Below are 20534 nucleotides of genomic sequence, written 5' to 3'. Positions count from 1 at the left end.
ATGTCATTGTGGTTCTGTAGTTCTAATCAGAGAACTAGAATGTCATTGTGGTTCTGTAGTTCTAATCAGAGAACTAGAATGTCATTGTGGTTCTGTAGTTCTAATCAGAGAACTAGAATGTCATTGTGGTTCTGTAGTTCTAATCAGAGAACTAGAATGTCATTGTGGTTCTGTAGTTCTAATCAGAGAACTAGAATGTCATTGTGGTTCTGTGGTTCTAATCAGAGAACCAGAATGTCATTGTGGTTCTGTAGTTCTAATCAGAGAACTAGAATGTCATTGTGGTTCTGTGGTTCTAATCAGAGAACTAGAATGTCATTGTGGTTCTGTGGTTCTAATCAGAGAACTAGAATGTCATTGTGGTTCTGTAGTTGTAATCAGAGAACTAGAATGTCATTATGGTTCTGTAGTTCTAATCAGAGAACTAGAATGTCATTGTGGTTCTGTGGTTCTAATCAGAGAACTAGAATGTCATTGTGGTTCTGTAGTTGTAATCAGAGAACTAGAATGTCATTGTGGTTCTGTAGTTCTAATCAGAGAACTAGAATGTCATTGTGGTTCTGTAGTTATAATCAGAGAACTAGAATGTCATTGTGGTTCTGTAGTTCTAATCAGAGAACTAGAATGTCATGGTGGTTCTGTAGTTCTAATCAGAGAACTAGAATGTCATTGTGGTTCTGTGGTTCTAATCAGAGAACTAGAATGTCATTGTGGTTCTGTAGTTCTAATCAGAGAACTAGAATGTCTTTGTGGTTCTGTGGTTCTAATCAGAGAACTAGAATGTCATTGTGGTTCTGTAGTTCTAATCAGAGAACTAGAATGTCATTGTGGTTCTGTAGTTCTAATCAGAGAACTAGAATGTCATTGTGGTTCTGTAGTTCTAATCAGAGAACTAGAATGTCATTGTGGTTCTGTAGTTCTAATCAGAGAACTAGAATGTCATTGTGGTTCTGTAGTTCTAATCAGAGAACTAGAATGTCATTGTGGTTCTGTGGTTCTAATCAGAGAACCAGAATGTCATTGTGGTTCTGTAGTTCTAATCAGAGAACTAGAATGTCATTGTGGTTCTGTGGTTCTAATCAGAGAACTAGAATGTCATTGTGGTTCTGTGGTTCTAATCAGAGAACTAGAATGTCATTGTGGTTCTGTAGTTGTAATCAGAGAACTAGAATGTCATTATGGTTCTGTAGTTCTAATCAGAGAACTAGAATGTCATTGTGGTTCTGTAGTTCTAATCAGAGAACTAGAATGTCATTGTGGTTCTGTGGTTCTAATCAGAGAACTAGAATGTCATTGTGGTTCTGTAGTTCTAATCAGAGAACTAGAATGTCATTGTGGTTCTGTGGTTCTAATCAGAGAACTAGAATGTCATTGTGGTTCTGTAGTTCTAATCAGAGAACTAGAATGTCATTGTGGTTCTGTGGTTCTAATCAGAGAACTAGAATGTCATTGTGGTTCTGTAGTTGTAATCAGAGAACTAGAATGTCATTATGGTTCTGTAGTTCTAATCAGAGAACTAGAATGTCATTGTGGTTCTGTAGTTCTAATCAGAGAACTAGAATGTCATTGTGGTTCTGTAGTTCTAATCAGAGAACTAGAATGTCATTGTGGTTCTGTGGTTCTAATCAGAGAACTAGAATGTCATTGTGGTTCTGTAGTTGTAATCAGAGAACTAGAATGTCATTGTGGTTCTGTAGTTCTAATCAGAGAACTAGAATGTCATTGTGGTTCTGTAGTTGTAATCAGAGAACTAGAATGTCATTGTGGTTCTGTGGTTCTAATCAGAGAACTAGAATGTCATTGTGGTTCTGTAGTTCTAATCAGAGAACTAGAATGTCATTGTGGTTCTGTGGTTCTAATCAGAGAACTAGAATGTCATTGTGGTTCTGTAGTTCTAATCAGAGAACTAGAATGTCATTGTGGTTCTGTGGTTCTAATCAGAGAGCTAGAATGTCATTGTGGTTCTGTGGTTGTAATCAGAGAACTAGAATGTCATTGTGGTTCTGTAGTTCTAATCAGAGAACCAGAATGTCATTGTGGTTCTGTAGTTCTAATCAGAGAACTAGAATGTCATTGTGGTTCTGTAGTTCTAATCAGAGAACTAGAATGTCATTGTGGTTCTGTGGTTCTAATCAGAGAACTAGAATGTCATTGTGGTTCTGTGGTTCTAATCAGAGAACTAGAATGTCATTGTGGTTCTGTAGTTCTAATCAGAGAACTAGAATGTCATTGTGGTTCTGTAGTTATAATCAGAGAACTAGAATGTCATTGTGGTTCTGTGGTTCTAATTCTAACCACTGTTCTAGTTCTAGTGGTTCAGTTCCAGATTACATTCTGGAATGTCTTTGTGCTACTGTTGACTGTGGATATGGTGATGATGATGGGTTGTCCTGTGTGTGTGTGTGTGTGTGTGTGTGTGTGTGTGTGTGTGTGTGTGTGTGTGTGTGTGTGTGTGTGTGTGTGTGTGTGTGTGTGTGTGTGACAGATTGTAGAGTATGAAGACTACGACAACGAAACAGATGAGTACGAGGTCAGAGAGTATGAATACGAGGAGGAATTTGAAGATCGATACGGATTGGCTGAGAGGGAGAGGGCGGAGACCTGGAACCGACAGGTACATCTCACAATGCAATGTCTGTCAGCGACTCAACACTAAACAACTACTGTTTTGTAGTCTAATGAGAGTGTGTGCATGTCTGTGTGTGTGTGTGTGTGCGTGTGTGTGTGTGTTCCTCTCCACCAGGAAAGACTAGAGAAAGGAGAGAAAGGAGAACCATCTTACTTTGGAGCAGTAAGTACACACACACACACACACACACACACACACACACACACACACACACACACACACACACACACACACACACACACACACACACACACACACACACACACCCTGACTCTTCAAATAACCACTAGTAATAATTTTATGTTTTCTCTGGCATCTTGCAGAGCACCTTAATCACAGGCCCCGGGGGTTTTCCAGGACCAGAGGTGAGTCAGTGGTGTTATTTAGTGTATTCCTCTATACCAAGGGAGGGGGCAAAGGTATGACCCCCTAGGCACTTCAATCCGGCCCGTCGGGCACTTCAATCCGTCCCGTCGGGCACTTCAATCCGGCCCGCCGGGCACTTCAATCTTGCCCGCCGGGCACTTCAATCTTGCCTGCCGGGCACTTCAATCCGGCCCGCGAGTCAAAAAATTTTTTTTTCCCCCCCCTTTTTCGTGGTATCCAATTGGTAGTTACAGTCTTGTCCCATCGCTGCAACTCCTGTAAGGACTCGGGAGAGACAAAAGTCGAGAGCCGTGCGTCCTCCGAAACACGACCCAGTCAAGCCGCACTGCTTCTTGACACAATGCCCTTCTTGACACAATGCCCACAATACCCGGAAGCCAGACACACCACTGTGTCAGAGGAAACCTGGCGACCGTGTCAGTGTGCATGCGTCCGGCAGGTGTCGCTAGAGCGAGATGGCCACGGAAATCTCGGCCTGCCAAACCCTCTCCTAACCCGGGCGACGCTGGACCAATTGTGCACCGCCTCATGGGTCTCCCAGTCATGGCCAGCTGTGACACAGCCTGGGATCAAGTGATGCCTCAAGCACTACGATGCAGTGCTTTAGTCTGCTGCGCCACTCGGGAGGCCCCCCACAAATGAATTTTAATCAAAAATTGGTCCCCACAAAAATGCGTACCTCCGTTAGATTTAAAAATCTCGATGTGGCCCTCGAGCCCCTGCTCTATACTGTCTCTGTCACCCGGTTGTGTTTCATTAGTTCAGTTTCTCTCTCCACTACACCGGTTGTGTTTCATTGGTTCAGTTTCTCCACTACACCGGTTGTGTTTCATTAGTTAAGTTTCTCCACTACACCTGTTGTGTTTCATTATTTCAGTTTCTCCACTACACCGGTTGTGTTTCATTAGTTCAGTTTCTCCACTACACCAGTTGTGTTTCATTAGTTCAGTTTCTCCACTACACCGGTTGTGTTTCATTAGTTCAGTTTCTCCACTACACCGGTTGTGTTTCATTAGTTCAGTTTCTCCACTACACTGGTTGTGTTTCATTAGTTCAGTTTCTCCACTACACCAGTTGTGTTTCATTAGTTCAGTTTCTCCACTACACCGGTTGTGTTTCATTAGTTCAGTTTCTCCACTACACCGGTTGTGTTTCATTAGTTCAGTTTCTCTCTCCACTACACCGGTTGTGTTTCATTGGTTCAGTTTCTCCACTACACCGGTTGTGTTTAATTAGTTAAGTTTCTCCACTACACTGGCTGTGTTTCATTAGTTTAGTTTCTCCACTACACCGGTTGTGTTTCATTAGTTCAGTTTCTCCACTACACCGGTTGTGTTTCATTAGTTCAGTTTATTCACTACACCAGTTGTGTTTCATTAGTTCAGTTTCTCCACTACACTAGTTGTGTTTCATTAGTTTAGTTTCTCCACTACACCAGTTGTGTTTCATTAGTTTAGTTTCTCCACTACACCGGTTGTGTTTCATTAGTTCAGTTTCTCCACAACACTAGTTGTGTTTCATTAGTTCAGTTTCTCCACTACACTAGTTGTGTTTCATTAGTTCAGTTTCTTTACTACACCGGTTGTGTTTCATTAGTTCAGTTTCTCTACTACACCAGTTGTGTTTCATTAGTTCAGTTTCTCCACTACACTAGTTGTGTTTCATTACTTCAGTTTCTCCACTACACCGGTTGTGTTTCATTAGTTCAGTTTCTCCACTACACCAGTTGTGTTTCATTAGTTCAGTTTCTCCACTACACCGGTTGTGTTTCATTAGTTCAGTTTCTCTCTCCACTACACCGGTTGTGTTTCATTAGTTCAGTTTCTCCACTACACCGGTTGTGTTTCATTAGTTCAGTTTCTCCACTACACCGGTTGTGTTTCATTAGTTCAGTTTCTCTCTCCACTACACCGGTTGTGTTTCATTAGTTCAGTTTCTCCACTACACCAGTTGTGTTTCATTAGTTCAGTTTCTCCACTACACTAGTTGTGTTTCATTAGTTCAGTTTCTCTCTCCACTACACCGGTTGTGTTTCATTAGTTCAGTTTCTCCACTACACCAGTTGTGTTTCATTAGTTCAGTTTCTCCACTACACCGGTTGTGTTTTATTAGTTCAGTTTCTCCACTACACCAGTTGTGTTTCATTAGTTCAGTTTCTCGACTACACTAGTTATGTTTCATGAGTTCAGTTTCTCCACTACACTAGTTGTGTTTCATTAGTTCAGTTTCTCTCTCCACTACACCGGTTGTGTTTCATTAGTTCAGTTTCTCCACTACACCAGTTGTGTTTCATTAGTTCAGTTTCTCCACTACACCGGTTGTGTTTCATTAGTTCAGTTTCTCTCTCCACTACACCGGTTGTGTTTCATTAGTTCAGTTTCTCCACTACACCAGTTGTGTTTCATTAGTTCAGTTTCTCCACTACACCGGTTGTGTTTCATTAGTTCAGTTTCTCCACTACACCAGTTGTGTTTCATTAGTTCAGTTTCTCCACTACACCGGTTGTGTTTCATTAGTTCAGTTTCTCCACTACACTAGTTGTGTTTCATTAGTTCAGTTTCTCCACTACACTGGTTGTGTTTCATTAGTTCAGTTTCTCTCTCCACTACACCAGTTGTGTTTCATTAGATCAGTTTCTCCACTACACCAGTTGTGTTTCATTAGTTCAGTTTCTCCACTAGACCAGTTGTGTTTCATTAGTTCAGTTTCTCCACTACACCAGGTGTGTTTCATTGGTTCAGTTTCTCTCTCCACTACACCGGTTGTGTTTCATTGGTTCAGTTTCTCCACTACACCGGTTGTGTTTCATTAGTTCAGTTTCTCCACTACACTAGTTGTGTTTCATTGGATCAGTTTCTCCACTACACCGGTTGTGTTTCATTAGTTGAGTTTCTCCACTACACCGGTTTTGTTTCATTGGTTCAGTTTCTCCACTACACCAGTTGTGTTTCATTGGTTCAGTTTCTCTCTCCACTACACCGGTTGTGTTTCATTAGTTCAGTTTCTCTCTCCACTACACCAATTGTGTTTCATTAGTTCAGTTTCTCTCTCCACTACACCAGTTGTGTTTCATTAGTTCAGTTTCTCCACTACACCGGTTGTGTTTCATTAGTTCAGTTTCTCTCTCCACTTCACCAGTTGTGTTTCATTAGTTCAGTTTCTCCACTACACCGGTTGTGTTTCATTAGTTCAGTTTCTCCACTACACAAGTTGTGTTTCATTAGTTCAGTTTCTCCACTACACCAGTTGTGTTTCATTAGTTCAGTTTCTCCACTACACTAGTTGTATTTCATTAGTTCAGTTTCTCCACTACACCGGTTGTGTTTCATTAGTTCAGTTTCTCCACTACACTAGTTGTGTTTCATTAGTTCAGTTTCTCCACTACACTATTTGTGTTTCATTAGTTCAGTTTCTCCACTACACCGGTTGTGTTTCATTAGTTCAGTTTCTCCACTACACCAGTTGTGTTTCATTAGTTCAGTTTCTCCACTACACCAGTTGTGTTTCATTAGTTTAGTTTCTCCACTACACTAGTTGTGTTTCATTAGTTCAGTTTCTCCACTACACTAGTTGTGTTTCATTAGTTCAGTTTCTCCACTACACCGGTTGTGTTTCATTAGTTCAGTTTCTCCACTACACCAGTTGTGTTTCATTAGTTCAGTTTCTCCACTACACCAGTTGTGTTTCATTAGTTCAGTTTCTCTCTCCACTACACCGGTTGTGTTTCATTAGTTCAGTTTCTCTCTCCACTACACCGGTTGTGTTTCATTATTTCAGTTTCTCTCTCCACTACACTGGTTGTGTTTCATTAGTTCAGTTTCTCCACTACACCAGTTGTGTTTCATTAGTTCAGTTTCTCCACTACACCTGTTGTGTTTCATTATTTCAGTTTCTCTCTCCACTACACTGGTTGTGTTTCATTAGTTCAGTTTCTCTCTCCACTACACCAGTTGTGTTTCATTAGCTCAGTTTCTCCATTACACCGGTTGTGTTTCATTAGTTCAGTTTCTCCACTACACCGGTTGTGTTTCATTAGTTCAGTTTCTCCACTTCACCGGTTGTGTTTCATTAGTTCAGTTTCTCCACTACACCAGTTGTGTTTCATTAGTTCAGTTTCTCCACTGCACCAGTTGTGTTTCATTAGTTCAGTTTCGCCACTACACAGGTTGTGTTTCATTAGTTCAGTTTCTCTCTCCACTACACCAGTTGTGTTTCATTAGTTCAGTTTCTCCACTACACCGGTTGTGTTTCATTAGTTCAGTTTCTCTCTCCACTACACCAGTTGTGTTTCATTAGTTCAGTTTCTCCACTACACCAGTTGTGTTTCATTAGTTCAGTTTCTCCACTACACCATTTGTGTTTCATTAGTTCTGTTTCTCCACTACACCAGTTGTGTTTCATTAGTTCAGTTTCTCCACTACACCATTTGTGTTTCATTAGTTCAGTTTCTCCACTACACCAGTTGTGTTTCATTAGTTCAGTTTCTCTCTCCACTACACCAGTTGTGTTTCATTAGTTTAGTTTCTCCACTACACCAGTTGTGTTTCATTAGTTTAGTTTCTCTCTCCACTTCACCGGTTGTGTTTCATTAGTTCAGTTTCTCCACTACACTAGTTGTTTTTCATTGGTTCAGTTTCTCCACTACACCGGTTGTGTTTCATTAGTTCAGTTTCTCTCTCCACTACACCAGTTGTGTTTCATTAGTTCAGTTTCTCCACTACACCAGTTGTGTTTCATTAGTTCAGTCTCTCCACTACACCAGTTGTGTTTCATTAGTTCAGTTTCTCCACTACATCAGTTGTGTTTCATTGGATCAGTTTCTCCACTACACCGGTTGTGTTTCATTAGTTGAGTTTCTCCACTACACCGGTTTTGTTTCATTGGTTCAGTTTCTCCACTACACCAGTTGTGTTTCATTGGTTCAGTTTCTCTCTCCACTACACCGGTTGTGTTTCATTAGTTCAGTTTCTCTCTCCACTACACCAATTGTGTTTCATTAGTTCAGTTTCTCTCTCCACTACACCAGTTGTGTTTCATTAGTTCAGTTTCTCCACTACACCGGTTGTGTTTCATTAGTTCAGTTTCTCTCTCCACTTCACCAGTTGTGTTTCATTAGTTCAGTTTCTCCACTACACCGGTTGTGTTTCATTAGTTCAGTTTCTCCACTACACAAGTTGTGTTTCATTAGTTCAGTTTCTCCACTACACCAGTTGTGTTTCATTAGTTCAGTTTCTCCACTACACTAGTTGTATTTCATTAGTTCAGTTTCTCCACTACACCGGTTGTGTTTCATTAGTTCAGTTTCTCCACTACACTAGTTGTGTTTCATTAGTTCAGTTTCTCCACTACACTAGTTGTGTTTCATTAGTTCAGTTTCTCCACTACACCGGTTGTGTTTCATTAGTTCAGTTTCTCCACTACACTAGTTGTGTTTCATTAGTTCAGTTTCTCCACTACACTAGTTGTGTTTCATTAGTTCAGTTTCTCCACTACACCGGTTGTGTTTCATTAGTTCAGTTTCTCCACTACACCAGTTGTGTTTCATTAGTTCAGTTTCTCCACTACACCAGTTGTGTTTCATTAGTTCAGTTTCTCTCTCCACTACACCGGTTGTGTTTCATTAGTTCAGTTTCTCTCTCCACTACACCGGTTGTGTTTCATTAGTTCAGTTTCTCTCTCCACTACACCAGTTGTGTTTCATTAGTTCAGTTTCTCCATTACACCGGTTGTGTTTCATTAGTTCAGTTTCTCCACTACACCGGTTGTGTTTCATTAGTTCAGTTTCTCCACTTCACCGGTTGTGTTTCATTAGTTCAGTTTCTCCACTACACCAGTTGTGTTTCATTAGTTCAGTTTCTCCACTGCACCAGTTGTGTTTCATTAGTTCAGTTTCGCCACTACACAGGTTGTGTTTCATTAGTTCAGTTTCTCTCTCCACTACACCAGTTGTGTTTCATTAGTTCAGTTTCTCCACTACACCGGTTGTGTTTCATTAGTTCAGTTTCTCTCTCCACTACACTGGTTGTGTTTCATTAGTTCAGTTTCTCCACTACACCAGTTGTGTTTCATTAGTTCAGTTTCTCCACTACACCATTTGTGTTTCATTAGTTCTGTTTCTCCACTACACCAGTTGTGTTTCATTAGTTCAGTTTCTCCACTACACCATTTGTGTTTCATTAGTTCAGTTTCTCCACTACACCAGTTGTGTTTCATTAGTTCAGTTTCTCTCTCCACTACACCAGTTGTGTTTCATTAGTTTAGTTTCTCCACTACACTAGTTGTGTTTCATTGGTTCAGTTTCTCCACTACACCGGTTGTGTTTCATTAGTTCAGTTTCTCTCTCCACTACACCAGTTGTGTTTCATTAGTTCAGTTTCTCCACTACACCAGTTGTGTTTCATTAGTTCAGTCTCTCCACTACACCAGTTGTGTTTCATTAGTTCAGTTTCTCCACTACACCAGTTGTGTTTCATTGGATCAGTTTCTCCACTACACCGGTTGTGTTTCATTAGTTGAGTTTCTCCACTACACCGGTTTTGTTTCATTGGTTCAGTTTCTCCACTACACCAGTTGTGTTTCATTGGTTCAGTTTCTCTCTCCACTACACCGGTTGTGTTTCATTAGTTCAGTTTCTCTCTCCACTACACCAATTGTGTTTCATTAGTTCAGTTTCTCTCTCCACTACACCAGTTGTGTTTCATTAGTTCAGTTTCTCCACTACACCGGTTGTGTTTCATTAGTTCAGTTTCTCTCTCCACTTCACCAGTTGTGTTTCATTAGTTCAGTTTCTCCACTACACCGGTTGTGTTTCATTAGTTCAGTTTCTCCACTACACAAGTTGTGTTTCATTAGTTCAGTTTCTCCACTACACCAGTTGTGTTTCATTAGTTCAGTTTCTCCACTACACTAGTTGTATTTCATTAGTTCAGTTTCTCCACTACACCGGTTGTGTTTCATTAGTTCAGTTTCTCCACTACACTAGTTGTGTTTCATTAGTTCAGTTTCTCCACTACACTAGTTGTGTTTCATTAGTTCAGTTTCTCCACTACACCGGTTGTGTTTCATTAGTTCAGTTTCTCCACTACACCAGTTGTGTTTCATTAGTTCAGTTTCTCCACTACACCAGTTGTGTTTCATTAGTTTAGTTTCTCCACTACACCAGTTGTGTTTCATTAGTTCAGTTTCTCCACTACACTAGTTGTGTTTCATTAGTTCAGTTTCTCCACTACACCGGTTGTGTTTCATTAGTTCAGTTTCTCCACTACACCAGTTGTGTTTCATTAGTTCAGTTTCTCCACTACACCAGTTGTGTTTCATTAGTTCAGTTTCTCTCTCCACTACACCGGTTGTGTTTCATTAGTTCAGTTTCTCTCTCCACTACACCGGTTGTGTTTCATTATTTCAGTTTCTCTCTCCACTACACTGGTTGTGTTTCATTAGTTCAGTTTCTCCACTACACCAGTTGTGTTTCATTAGTTCAGTTTCTCCACTACACCTGTTGTGTTTCATTATTTCAGTTTCTCTCTCCACTACACTGGTTGTGTTTCATTAGTTCAGTTTCTCTCTCCACTACACCAGTTGTGTTTCATTAGCTCAGTTTCTCCATTACACCGGTTGTGTTTCATTATTTCAGTTTCTCCACTACACCGGTTGTGTTTCATTAGTTCAGTTTCTCCACTTCACCGGTTGTGTTTCATTAGTTCAGTTTCTCCACTACACCAGTTGTGTTTCATTAGTTCAGTTTCTCCACTGCACCAGTTGTGTTTCATTAGTTCAGTTTCGCCACTACACAGGTTGTGTTTCATTAGTTCAGTTTCTCTCTCCACTACACCAGTTGTGTTTCATTAGTTCAGTTTCTCCACTACACCGGTTGTGTTTCATTAGTTCAGTTTCTCTCTCCACTACACCAGTTGTGTTTCATTAGTTCAGTTTCTCCACTACACCAGTTGTGTTTCATTAGTTCAGTCTCTCCACTACACCAGTTGTGTTTCATTAGTTCAGTTTCTCCACTACACCAGTTGTGTTTCATTGGATCAGTTTCTCCACTACACCGGTTGTGTTTCATTAGTTGAGTTTCTCCACTACACCGGTTTTGTTTCATTGGTTCAGTTTCTCCACTACACCAGTTGTGTTTCATTGGTTCAGTTTCTCTCTCCACTACACCGGTTGTGTTTCATTAGTTCAGTTTCTCTCTCCACTACACCAATTGTGTTTCATTAGTTCAGTTTCTCTCTCCACTACACCAGTTGTGTTTCATTAGTTCAGTTTCTCCACTACACCGGTTGTGTTTCATTAGTTCAGTTTCTCTCTCCACTTCACCAGTTGTGTTTCATTAGTTCAGTTTCTCCACTACACCGGTTGTGTTTCATTAGTTCAGTTTCTCCACTACACAAGTTGTGTTTCATTAGTTCAGTTTCTCCACTACACCAGTTGTGTTTCATTAGTTCAGTTTCTCCACTACACTAGTTGTATTTCATTAGTTCAGTTTCTCCACTACACCGGTTGTGTTTCATTAGTTCAGTTTCTCCACTACACTAGTTGTGTTTCATTAGTTCAGTTTCTCCACTACACTAGTTGTGTTTCATTAGTTCAGTTTCTCCACTACACCGGTTGTGTTTCATTAGTTCAGTTTCTCCACTACACCAGTTGTGTTTCATTAGTTCAGTTTCTCCACTACACCAGTTGTGTTTCATTAGTTTAGTTTCTCCACTACACCAGTTGTGTTTCATTAGTTCAGTTTCTCCACTACACTAGTTGTGTTTCATTAGTTCAGTTTCTCCACTACACCGGTTGTGTTTCATTAGTTCAGTTTCTCCACTACACCAGTTGTGTTTCATTAGTTCAGTTTCTCCACTACACCAGTTGTGTTTCATTAGTTCAGTTTCTCTCTCCACTACACCGGTTGTGTTTCATTAGTTCAGTTTCTCTCTCCACTACACCGGTTGTGTTTCATTATTTCAGTTTCTCTCTCCACTACACTGGTTGTGTTTCATTAGTTCAGTTTCTCCACTACACCAGTTGTGTTTCATTAGTTCAGTTTCTCCACTACACCTGTTGTGTTTCATTATTTCAGTTTCTCTCTCCACTACACTGGTTGTGTTTCATTAGTTCAGTTTCTCTCTCCACTACACCAGTTGTGTTTCATTAGCTCAGTTTCTCCATTACACCGGTTGTGTTTCATTAGTTCAGTTTCTCCACTACACCGGTTGTGTTTCATTAGTTCAGTTTCTCCACTTCACCGGTTGTGTTTCATTAGTTCAGTTTCTCCACTACACCAGTTGTGTTTCATTAGTTCAGTTTCTCCACTGCACCAGTTGTGTTTCATTAGTTCAGTTTCGCCACTACACAGGTTGTGTTTCATTAGTTCAGTTTCTCTCTCCACTACACCAGTTGTGTTTCATTAGTTCAGTTTCTCCACTACACCGGTTGTGTTTCATTAGTTCAGTTTCTCTCTCCACTACACCAGTTGTGTTTCATTAGTTCAGTTTCTCCACTACACCAGTTGTGTTTCATTAGTTCAGTTTCTCCACTACACCAGTTGTGTTTCATTAGTTCTGTTTCTCCACTACACCAGTTGTGTTTCATTAGTTCAGTTTCTCCACTACACCATTTGTGTTTCATTAGTTCAGTTTCTCCACTACACCAGTTGTGTTTCATTAGTTCAGTTTCTCTCTCCACTACACCAGTTGTGTTTCATTAGTTTAGTTTCTCCACTACACCAGTTGTGTTTCATTAGTTTAGTTTCTCTCTCCACTTCACCGGTTGTGTTTCATTAGTTCAGTTTCTCCACTACACTAGTTGTTTTTCATTGGTTCAGTTTCTCCACTACACCGGTTGTGTTTCATTAGTTCAGTTTCTCTCTCCACTACACCAGTTGTGTTTCATTAGTTCAGTTTCTCCACTACACCAGTTGTGTTTCATTAGTTCAGTCTCTCCACTACACCAGTTGTGTTTCATTAGTTCAGTTTCTCCACTACATCAGTTGTGTTTCATTGGATCAGTTTCTCCACTACACCGGTTGTGTTTCATTAGTTGAGTTTCTCCACTACACCGGTTTTGTTTCATTGGTTCAGTTTCTCCACTACACCAGTTGTGTTTCATTGGTTCAGTTTCTCTCTCCACTACACCGGTTGTGTTTCATTAGTTCAGTTTCTCTCTCCACTACACCAATTGTGTTTCATTAGTTCAGTTTCTCTCTCCACTACACCAGTTGTGTTTCATTAGTTCAGTTTCTCCACTACACCGGTTGTGTTTCATTAGTTCAGTTTCTCTCTCCACTTCACCAGTTGTGTTTCATTAGTTCAGTTTCTCCACTACACCGGTTGTGTTTCATTAGTTCAGTTTCTCCACTACACAAGTTGTGTTTCATTAGTTCAGTTTCTCCACTACACCAGTTGTGTTTCATTAGTTCAGTTTCTCCACTACACTAGTTGTATTTCATTAGTTCAGTTTCTCCACTACACCGGTTGTGTTTCATTAGTTCAGTTTCTCCACTACACTAGTTGTGTTTCATTAGTTCAGTTTCTCCACTACACTAGTTGTGTTTCATTAGTTCAGTTTCTCCACTACACCGGTTGTGTTTCATTAGTTCAGTTTCTCCACTACACTAGTTGTGTTTCATTAGTTCAGTTTCTCCACTACACTAGTTGTGTTTCATTAGTTCAGTTTCTCCACTACACCGGTTGTGTTTCATTAGTTCAGTTTCTCCACTACACCATTTGTGTTTCATTAGTTCAGTTTCTCCACTACACCAGTTGTGTTTCATTAGTTCAGTTTCTCCACTACACCAGTTGTGTTTCATTAGTTTAGTTTCTCCACTACACCAGTTGTGTTTCATTAGTTTAGTTTCTCTCTCCACTTCACCGGTTGTGTTTCATTAGTTCAGTTTCTCCACTACACTAGTTGTTTTTCATTGGTTCAGTTTCTCCACTACACCGGTTGTGTTTCATTAGTTCAGTTTCTCTCTCCACTACACCAGTTGTGTTTCATTAGTTCAGTTTCTCCACTACACCAGTTGTGTTTCATTAGTTCAGTCTCTCCACTACACCAGTTGTGTTTCATTAGTTCAGTTTCTCCACTACATCAGTTGTGTTTCATTGGATCAGTTTCTCCACTACACCGGTTGTGTTTCATTAGTTGAGTTTCTCCACTACACCGGTTTTGTTTCATTGGTTCAGTTTCTCCACTACACCAGTTGTGTTTCATTGGTTCAGTTTCTCTCTCCACTACACCGGTTGTGTTTCATTAGTTCAGTTTCTCTCTCCACTACACCAATTGTGTTTCATTAGTTCAGTTTCTCTCTCCACTACACCAGTTGTGTTTCATTAGTTCAGTTTCTCCACTACACCGGTTGTGTTTCATTAGTTCAGTTTCTCTCTCCACTTCACCAGTTGTGTTTCATTAGTTCAGTTTCTCCACTACACCGGTTGTGTTTCATTAGTTCAGTTTCTCCACTACACAAGTTGTGTTTCATTAGTTCAGTTTCTCCACTACACCAGTTGTGTTTCATTAGTTCAGTTTCTCCACTACACTAGTTGTATTTCATTAGTTCAGTTTCTCCACTACACCGGTTGTGTTTCATTAGTTCAGTTTCTCCACTACACTAGTTGTGTTTCATTAGTTCAGTTTCTCCACTACACTAGTTGTGTTTCATTAGTTCAGTTTCTCCACTACACCGGTTGTGTTTCATTAGTTCAGTTTCTCCACTACACTAGTTGTGTTTCATTAGTTCAGTTTCTCCACTACACTAGTTGTGTTTCATTAGTTCAGTTTCTCCACTACACCGGTTGTGTTTCATTAGTTCAGTTTCTCCACTACACCAGTTGTGTTTCATTAGTTCAGTTTCTCCACTACACCAGTTGTGTTTCATTAGTTCAGTTTCTCTCTCCACTACACCGGTTGTGTTTCATTAGTTCAGTTTCTCTCTCCACTACACCGGTTGTGTTTCATTAGTTCAGTTTCTCTCTCCACTACACCAGTTGTGTTTCATTAGTTCAGTTTCTCCATTACACCGGTTGTGTTTCATTAGTTCAGTTTCTCCACTACACCGGTTGTGTTTCATTAGTTCAGTTTCTCCACTTCACCGGTTGTGTTTCATTAGTTCAGTTTCTCCACTACACCAGTTGTGTTTCATTAGTTCAGTTTCTCCACTGCACCAGTTGTGTTTCATTAGTTCAGTTTCGCCACTACACAGGTTGTGTTTCATTAGTTCAGTTTCTCTCTCCACTACACCAGTTGTGTTTCATTAGTTCAGTTTCTCCACTACACCGGTTGTGTTTCATTAGTTCAGTTTCTCTCTCCACTACACTGGTTGTGTTTCATTAGTTCAGTTTCTCCACTACACCAGTTGTGTTTCATTAGTTCAGTTTCTCCACTACACCATTTGTGTTTCATTAGTTCTGTTTCTCCACTACACCAGTTGTGTTTCATTAGTTCAGTTTCTCCACTACACCATTTGTGTTTCATTAGTTCAGTTTCTCCACTACACCAGTTGTGTTTCATTAGTTCAGTTTCTCTCTCCACTACACCAGTTGTGTTTCATTAGTTTAGTTTCTCCACTACACTAGTTGTGTTTCATTGGTTCAGTTTCTCCACTACACCGGTTGTGTTTCATTAGTTCAGTTTCTCTCTCCACTACACCAGTTGTGTTTCATTAGTTCAGTTTCTCCACTACACCAGTTGTGTTTCATTAGTTCAGTCTCTCCACTACACCAGTTGTGTTTCATTAGTTCAGTTTCTCCACTACACCAGTTGTGTTTCATTGGATCAGTTTCTCCACTACACCGGTTGTGTTTCATTAGTTGAGTTTCTCCACTACACCGGTTTTGTTTCTTTGGTTCAGTTTCTCCACTACACCAGTTGTGTTTCATTGGTTCAGTTTCTCTCTCCACTACACCGGTTGTGTTTCATTAGTTCAGTTTCTCTCTCCACTACACCAATTGTGTTTCATTAGTTCAGTTTCTCTCTCCACTACACCAGTTGTGTTTCATTAGTTCAGTTTCTCCACTACACCGGTTGTGTTTCATTAGTTCAGTTTCTCTCTCCACTTCACCAGTTGTGTTTCATTAGTTCAGTTTCTCCACTACACCGGTTGTGTTTCATTAGTTCAGTTTCTCCACTACACAAGTTGTGTTTCATTAGTTCAGTTTCTCCACTACACCAGTTGTGTTTCATTAGTTCAGTTTCTCCACTACACTAGTTGTATTTCATTAGTTCAGTTTCTCCACTACACCGGTTGTGTTTCATTAGTTCAGTTTCTCCACTACACTAGTTGTGTTTCATTAGTTCAGTTTCTCCACTACACTAGTTGTGTTTCATTAGTTCAGTTTCTCCAGTACACCGGTTGTGTTTCATTAGTTCAGTTTCTCCACTACACCAGTTGTGTTTCATTAGTTCAGTTTCTCTCTCCACTACACCGGTTGTGTTTCATTAGTTCAGTTTCTCTCTCCACTACACCGGTTGTGTTTCATTATTTCAGTTTCTCTCTCCACTACACCGGTTGTGTTTCATTATTTCAGTTTCTCTCTCCACTACACTGGTTGTGTTTCATTAGTTCAGTTTCTCCACTACACCAGTTGTGTTTCATTAGTTCAGTTTCTCCATTACACCGGTTGTGTTTCATTAGTTCAGTTTCTCCACTACACCGGTTGTGTTTCATTAGTTCAGTTTCTCCACTTCACCGGTTGTGTTTCATTAGTTCAGTTTCTCCACTACACCAGTTGTGTTTCATTAGTTCAGTTTCTCCACTGCACCAGTTGTGTTTCATTAGTTCAGTTTCGCCACTACACAGGTTGTGTTTCATTAGTTCAGTTTCTCTCTCCACTACACCAGTTGTGTTTCATTAGTTCAGTTTCTCCACTACACCGGTTGTGTTTCATTAGTTCAGTTTCTCTCTCCACTACACCGGTTGTGTTTCATTAGTTCAGTTTCTCCACTACACCAGTTGTGTTTCATTAGTTCAGTTTCTCCACTACACCATTTGTGTTTCATTAGTTCTGTTTCTCCACTACACCAGTTGTGTTTCATTAGTTCAGTTTCTCCACTACACCATTTGTGTTTCATTAGTTCAGTTTCTCCACTACACCAGTTGTGTTTCATTAGTTCAGTTTCTCCACTACACCAGTTGTGTTTCATTAGTTCAGTTTCTCTCTCCACTACACCAGTTGTGTTTCATTAGTTTAGTTTCTCCACTACACCAGTTGTGTTTCCTTAGTTTAGTTTCTCTCTCCACTTCACCGGTTGTGTTTCATTAGTTCAGTTTCTCCACTACACTAGTTGTGTTTCATTGGTTCAGTTTCTCCACTACACCGGTTGTGTTTCATTAGTTCAGTTTCTCTCTCCACTACACCGGTTGTGTTTCATTAGTTCAGTTTCTCTCTCCACTACACCAGTTGTGTTTCATTAGTTCAGTTTCTCCACTACACCAGTTGTGTTTCATTAGTTCAGTCTCTCCACTACACCAGTTGTGTTTCATTAGTTCAGTTTCTCCACTACACCAGTTGTGTTTCATTAGATCAGTTTCTCCACTACACCGGTTGTGTTTCATTAGTTCAGTTTCTCCACTACACCGGTTGTGTTTCATTAGTTCAGTTTCTCCACTACACTGGTTGTGTTTCATTAGTTCAGTTTCTCTCTCCACTACACCAGTTGTGTTTCATTAGATCAGTTTCTCCACTACACCAGTTGTGTTTCATTAGTTCAGTTTCTCCACTAGACCAGTTGTGTTTCATTAGTTCAGTTTCTCCACTACACCAGGTGTGTTTCATTGGTTCAGTTTCTCTCTCCACTACACCGGTTGTGTTTCATTGGTTCAGTTTCTCCACTACACCGGTTGTGTTTCATTAGTTCAGTTTCTCCACTACACTAGTTGTGTTTCATTGGATCAGTTTCTCCACTACACCGGTTGTGTTTCATTAGTTGAGTTTCTCCACTACACCGGTTTTGTTTCATTGGTTCAGTTTCTCCACTACACCAGTTGTGTTTCATTGGTTCAGTTTCTCTCTCCACTACACCGGTTGTGTTTCATTAGTTCAGTTTCTCTCTCCACTACACCAATTGTGTTTCATTAGTTCAGTTTCTCTCTCCACTACACCAGTTGTTTTTCATTAGTTCAGTTTCTCCACTACACCGGTTGTGTTTCATTAGTTCAGTTTCTCTCTCCACTTCACCAGTTGTGTTTCATTAGTTCAGTTTCTCCACTACACCGGTTGTGTTTCATTAGTTCAGTTTCTCCACTACACAAGTTGTGTTTCATTAGTTCAGTTTCTCCACTACACCAGTTGTGTTTCATTAGTTCAGTTTCTCCACTACACTAGTTGTATTTCATTAGTTCAGTTTCTCCACTTCACCGGTTGTGTTTCATTAGTTCAGTTTCTCCACTACACTAGTTGTGTTTCATTAGTTCAGTTTCTCCACTACACTAGTTGTGTTTCATTAGTTCAGTTTCTCCACTACACCGGTTGTGTTTCATTAGTTCAGTTTCTCCACTACACCAGTTGTGTTTCATTAGTTCAGTTTCTCCACTACAACAGTTGTGTTTCATTAGTTTAGTTTCTCCACTACACTAGTTGTGTTTCATTAGTTCAGTTTCTCCACTACACTAGTTGTGTTTCATTAGTTCAGTTTCTCCACTACACCGGTTGTGTTTCATTAGTTCAGTTTCTCCACTACACCAGTTGTGTTTCATTAGTTCAGTTTCTCCACTACACCAGTTGTGTTTCATTAGTTCAGTTTCTCTCTCCACTACACCGGTTGTGTTTCATTAATTCAGTTTCTCTCTCCACTACACCGGTTGTGTTTCATTATTTCAGTTTCTCTCTCCACTACACTGATTGTGTTTCATTAGTTCAGTTTCTCCACTACACCAGTTGTGTTTCATTGGATCAGTTTCTCCACTACACCGGTTGTGTTTCATTAGTTGAGTTTCTCCACTACACCGGTTTTGTTTCATTGGTTCAGTTTCTCCACTACACCAGTTGTGTTTCATTGGTTCAGTTTCTCTCTCCACTACACCTGTTGTGTTTCATTATTTCAGTTTCTCTCTCCACTACACTGGTTGTGTTTCATTAGTTCAGTTTCTCTCTCCACTACACCAGTTGTGTTTCATTAGTTCAGTTTCTCCATTACACCGGTTGTGTTTCATTAGTTCAGTTTCTCCACTACACCGGTTGTGTTTCATTAGTTCAGTTTCTCCACTTCACAGGTTGTGTTTCATTAGTTCAGTTTCTCCACTACACCAGTTGTGTTTCATTAGTTCAGTTTCTCCACTGCACCAGTTGTGTTTCATTAGTTCAGTTTCGCCACTACACAGGTTGTGTTTCATTAGTTCAGTTTCTCTCTCCACTACACCAGTTGTGTTTCATTAGTTCAGTTTCTCCACTACACCAGTTGTGTTTCATTAGTTCAGTCTCTCCACTACACCAGTTGTGTTTCATTAGTTCAGTTTCTCCACTACACTAGTTGTGTTTCATTAGTTCAGTTTCTCCACTACACTAGTTGTGTTTCATTAGTTCAGTTTCTCCACTACACCGGTTGTGTTTCATTAGTTCAGTTTCTCCACTACACCAGTTGTGTTTCATTAGTTCAGTTTCTCCACTACACCAGTTGTGTTTCATTAGTTCAGTTTCTCTCTCCACTACACCGGTTGTGTTTCATTAGTTCAGTTTCTCTCTCCACTACACCGGTTGTGTTTCATTAGTTCAGTTTCTCTCTCCACTACACCAGTTGTGTTTCATTAGTTCAGTTTCTCCATTACACCGGTTGTGTTTCATTAGTTCAGTTTCTCCACTACACCGGTTGTGTTTCATTAGTTCAGTTTCTCCACTTCACCGGTTGTGTTTCATTAGTTCAGTTTCTCCACTACACCAGTTGTGTTTCATTAGTTCAGTTTCTCCACTGCACCAGTTGTGTTTCATTAGTTCAGTTTCGCCACTACACAGGTTGTGTTTCATTAGTTCAGTTTCTCTCTCCACTACACCAGTTGTGTTTCATTAGTTCAGTTTCTCCACTACACCGGTTGTGTTTCATTAGTTCAGTTTCTCTCTCCACTACACTGGTTGTGTTTCATTAGTTCAGTTTCTCCACTACACCAGTTGTGTTTCATTAGTTCAGTTTCTCCACTACACCATTTGTGTTTCATTAGTTCTGTTTCTCCACTACACCAGTTGTGTTTCATTAGTTCAGTTTCTCCACTACACCATTTGTGTTTCATTAGTTCAGTTTCTCCACTACACCAGTTGTGTTTCATTAGTTCAGTTTCTCTCTCCACTACACCAGTTGTGTTTCATTAGTTTAGTTTCTCCACTACACTAGTTGTGTTTCATTGGTTCAGTTTCTCCACTACACCGGTTGTGTTTCATTAGTTCAGTTTCTCTCTCCACTACACCAGTTGTGTTTCATTAGTTCAGTTTCTCCACTACACCAGTTGTGTTTCATTAGTTCAGTCTCTCCACTACACCAGTTGTGTTTCATTAGTTCAGTTTCTCCACTACACCAGTTGTGTTTCATTGGATCAGTTTCT

At 40.1% G+C, this 20534-nt stretch overlaps 1 protein-coding gene across 1 annotated transcript in view; it reads left to right on the top strand.

The window, feature by feature from the left end:
- The window catches only part of LOC129811126 (collagen alpha-1(XI) chain-like), a gene marked incomplete at its 5' end in the record, with an annotated part of 79659 nt that overhangs the window by 3527 nt on the left and 55598 nt on the right, over positions 1-20534 (top strand). The window contains 3 exon segments of the mRNA XM_055862333.1: positions 2486-2614; positions 2744-2791; positions 2953-2994. Of these exon segments, the coding sequence (XP_055718308.1) occupies positions 2486-2614; positions 2744-2791; positions 2953-2994 (219 nt within the window).

Source organism: Salvelinus fontinalis, chromosome 14 (assembly GCF_029448725.1).
Source record: "Salvelinus fontinalis isolate EN_2023a chromosome 14, ASM2944872v1, whole genome shotgun sequence".
In the NCBI taxonomy this organism is placed as follows: Eukaryota; Metazoa; Chordata; class Actinopteri; order Salmoniformes; family Salmonidae; genus Salvelinus; species Salvelinus fontinalis.
The sequence above is the reverse complement of the archived record's forward strand: the minus strand, read 5'-3'. Positions and strand labels throughout refer to the sequence as shown.